This window comes from Clytia hemisphaerica, unplaced genomic scaffold (genome assembly GCF_902728285.1).
Source record: "Clytia hemisphaerica strain Z4C2 unplaced genomic scaffold, Clytia hemisphaerica genome assembly, whole genome shotgun sequence".
Lineage (NCBI taxonomy): Eukaryota > Metazoa > Cnidaria > Hydrozoa > Leptothecata > Clytiidae > Clytia > Clytia hemisphaerica.
In genome coordinates, this window is record NW_027104551.1 from 1271568 (window position 1) to 1274501 (window position 2934).

General features: G+C 36.9%; 1 protein-coding gene across 1 annotated transcript; it reads left to right on the forward strand.

The window, feature by feature from the left end:
* The first annotated feature begins 262 nt into the window (after positions 1-262).
* On the forward strand, positions 263-751 carry LOC136822910 (uncharacterized). Its single transcript, XM_067079217.1, has one exon. The coding sequence runs from the start codon at positions 263-265 to the stop codon at positions 749-751; it is 489 nt and encodes a 162-aa protein (XP_066935318.1).
* The last annotated feature ends 2183 nt before the right edge of the window (positions 752-2934 follow it).

Consider the following 2934-nt stretch of genomic DNA (forward strand, 5'->3'; position numbering starts at 1 on the left):
TATTTGTGATTGCCACCTTAAGAGAACCATTCCTAGACTAGGAGAATCTGGCACATTTGACTGATTTGCTTTACGGTTAACTATTTGCGCAATATGACAGTATAGCTTTAACTTTTCATGTAAAAGTTATTACGGGGAACGTCTTGGACTTTGCACCCAATGCTGCACGCACGCACTTAAAAAGCTAAAATCAGTTTTTTTTTGCAAAAAAACGCCACATAGAAGGTCTTTCAAGTTCAGTACAGTATGTTAATAGAGCAGTATGGTAGAGCGGTATGGTCACCTAAACTTCGAAAATAATGTTAATTTGATCGTGGGAGTACAAAGATGCGCCACAAGACTCGTGCCTATCTGCAAAGATATGTCCTATGAAGAACGCTTGCGCATTGGTCTCTCCACACTTGAATTCAGAAGACTCTTTTGTGATATGGTCCAAGTATACAAACATCTCCACTACTACGATAAAAATACTCTCCCAAGTAAATTATCGACTCAAACACGTCCGAACAGGAGACACAATGATGAGTTGTTACCAAATTTTGGTAAAGATGGATTCCTAGGCGCACAAACCAACTCGTTCTTTTACAGGAGTATACCAAACTGGAATAGATTACCAAAATATGTTGTAGAGGCCAAAACTATCAAAATCTTCAAAGAAAGACTCAACGAAGCTTGGAAAAACCTCCGAAAAGATTTGAGACAAGACAATTGTAATCAAGATCCGGTTCTCAGACGCCCTCGTGTGCCTTAACTTGTATACATTATTATTATTAGTAAAAATACAACTTTTATATTTTTCCTTTTTTTTGCAAATGTTCCAAAAATGAAAATATAAAGCAGCCCTGTGAATTCAGACAAAATCATATCGGCACGTAAGTGCTGACCAAAACCGGCCATAGGCCGGCAAAATTTTGCCGACCTAGAGGTTATTTTAGGTCGGCAAAGCCGTCCTAAGTAGCTTGTTTAGGTCGGCAAAGACAATAAATTTCCTACAGTTAGTTTAACTATCATTAATAATTGTGTTAATAAGTTTTATGTTTTATAAAGAGAATGGAATGAGGCTCGATTATCATGTGTTATCAAATGATAACACAATTAGATTAACCTAACAAATAATATTTTTCCTCTTTAGGTCGGCTTTGCCGACCCAAAACATTTCTTTTGTCGGCACGCCGACCTAGAGTGTAAATTACGTCGGCAAATAAAAGCCGACTTCAGCTCAAGTTACGTCGGCTTTCAGGTCGGCATTGCCGAATGCCGACCTGGATTCACAGGGCTGTATAAAGGGATAATCATAATTTTAGATACTATCGTAAAGCTAGAGTTGCTTTGGGTCTCTTCGCTTGAGAAAATGATTGACAGATTAAAGTTTTTTCACCCACTCAGGAGTGATCCCAATCAAAAATAGTGTGACATTTTGACATTTTGAAAGTGCCCAAAAACAACTTATATATTCAAACACCTATATTTCACCTATTGACCTATATTTCCCTTGTTAAAGTCACATTTTTGCCCACTTAATAAACTGTAAGCCACAAATCAGTGCAGCTAATGAAAAATTTAGCCCTTTGCTGGTAATGCTGAAAAGAAAGTTTTTTTCTGACTGTTTCCATTACTGAGAACTCAGCCTTCAAAATTTCTTGGTAGGGAAGCCACATGACCAGTAAGCCACATTTTTTGCCCACACTTTATTTGCTTAACTCCCCTTTAAGTAAGCCACAAAAATTTGCACTTTATGTAATGGATAGCTAATTTCCTCAGCTTAACCATTCAAAGCAATCTTAAGTGTAAGCCACATAATTTTCCCAAGTTATGGTCAATTTAGTGGCTGACAGTAAAAATGTCACAAAACAGGGGTTTATTTTTGATTGGGATGATCGAGTTCGAGGGCATTCTGTGAGCGTTCTCGGCTCAATCCTCAGTGAGGTTAGAACTTCGATACTTGAGGATTACGATTTTACCAGCTTTTTAGCAGTTTTTGTCTTGCTAACCCAAATCTTGCAAGCTCTTTACCTTAAAGGAAGATCGAAATTTCAGCGTTCTGAAAAAAAAACGCATAGCAGAAATTTTTTCATCTCCACAGGATCGATTTTCAACAACAAAATACAATGGTCAATGGTTTTTTTTCTGACGTTCTTCTTTCAAAGAATATTGATCACTCTCATTTTCCCCTCGGGCACGCAAGAAAAAAAATGATTAGCTCACGTTCTCGCGTGGATGATTAAAGATGAAGGGGCAATCTTGTCCCGAGAACGCTACTTAGTTTCCACCTTATTTTGCACCCACGATAGAATGGTCCAAATACGAGGGTGTTACAAATGATAAATTCAAACAAATAAACAACACCAAAATTTTGATTTTATTGAACTAAGCTTTTCGAGTCTTTACTAACTCATCATCAGGTAAAAATGAAATTTCTACAATCTCCCACGAAATATATTGAGATTTTAGTGTATTTTAACGTTTTTCAGAATTTAAAGTTCGGGCGAGAATTGCTATTTTAGCACTTCCACTTTCTTCCATTGAATGTTTCGATTTTAGATGTGTTTGGTGGCTTCTAGGCTATATTCCAAGCCTCATTCGAGCAAATTTGAGCTTTTAAATCCTAAGATCCTAAGCTCCTAAGTCTTAAGTCTCATGTTAAAACTCAGAGTTAAAACTCTACTTTCCAACTGTAGTTTAAGGCGCCTAAAAATCAATTGTGGTGTTCAAAATTACACCGGGAACTCCCCTTTGTCTCAAATATTTCTTGAAGGATTGTCTGAAAAACTGAAAAATGCTGATTTCTGCTCTGCGGGGGATCCAAAATTACCTGAAAACCTCTAAAATTCGTCTTAAAGCATGTTTCGGACCATTTTGAAGGGTTTGCTCCTGGCCAAAATCACTTTTTTATGGAATATTTAATATTTTGCAAAGGTTCAATTTACGCAAAGT

Excerpts from the sequence above, each read along its gene's own strand:
- LOC136822910 (XM_067079217.1), top strand. The coding sequence starts at position 263 with ATGGTAGAGCGGTATGGTCACCTAAACTTCGAAAATAATGTTAATTTG.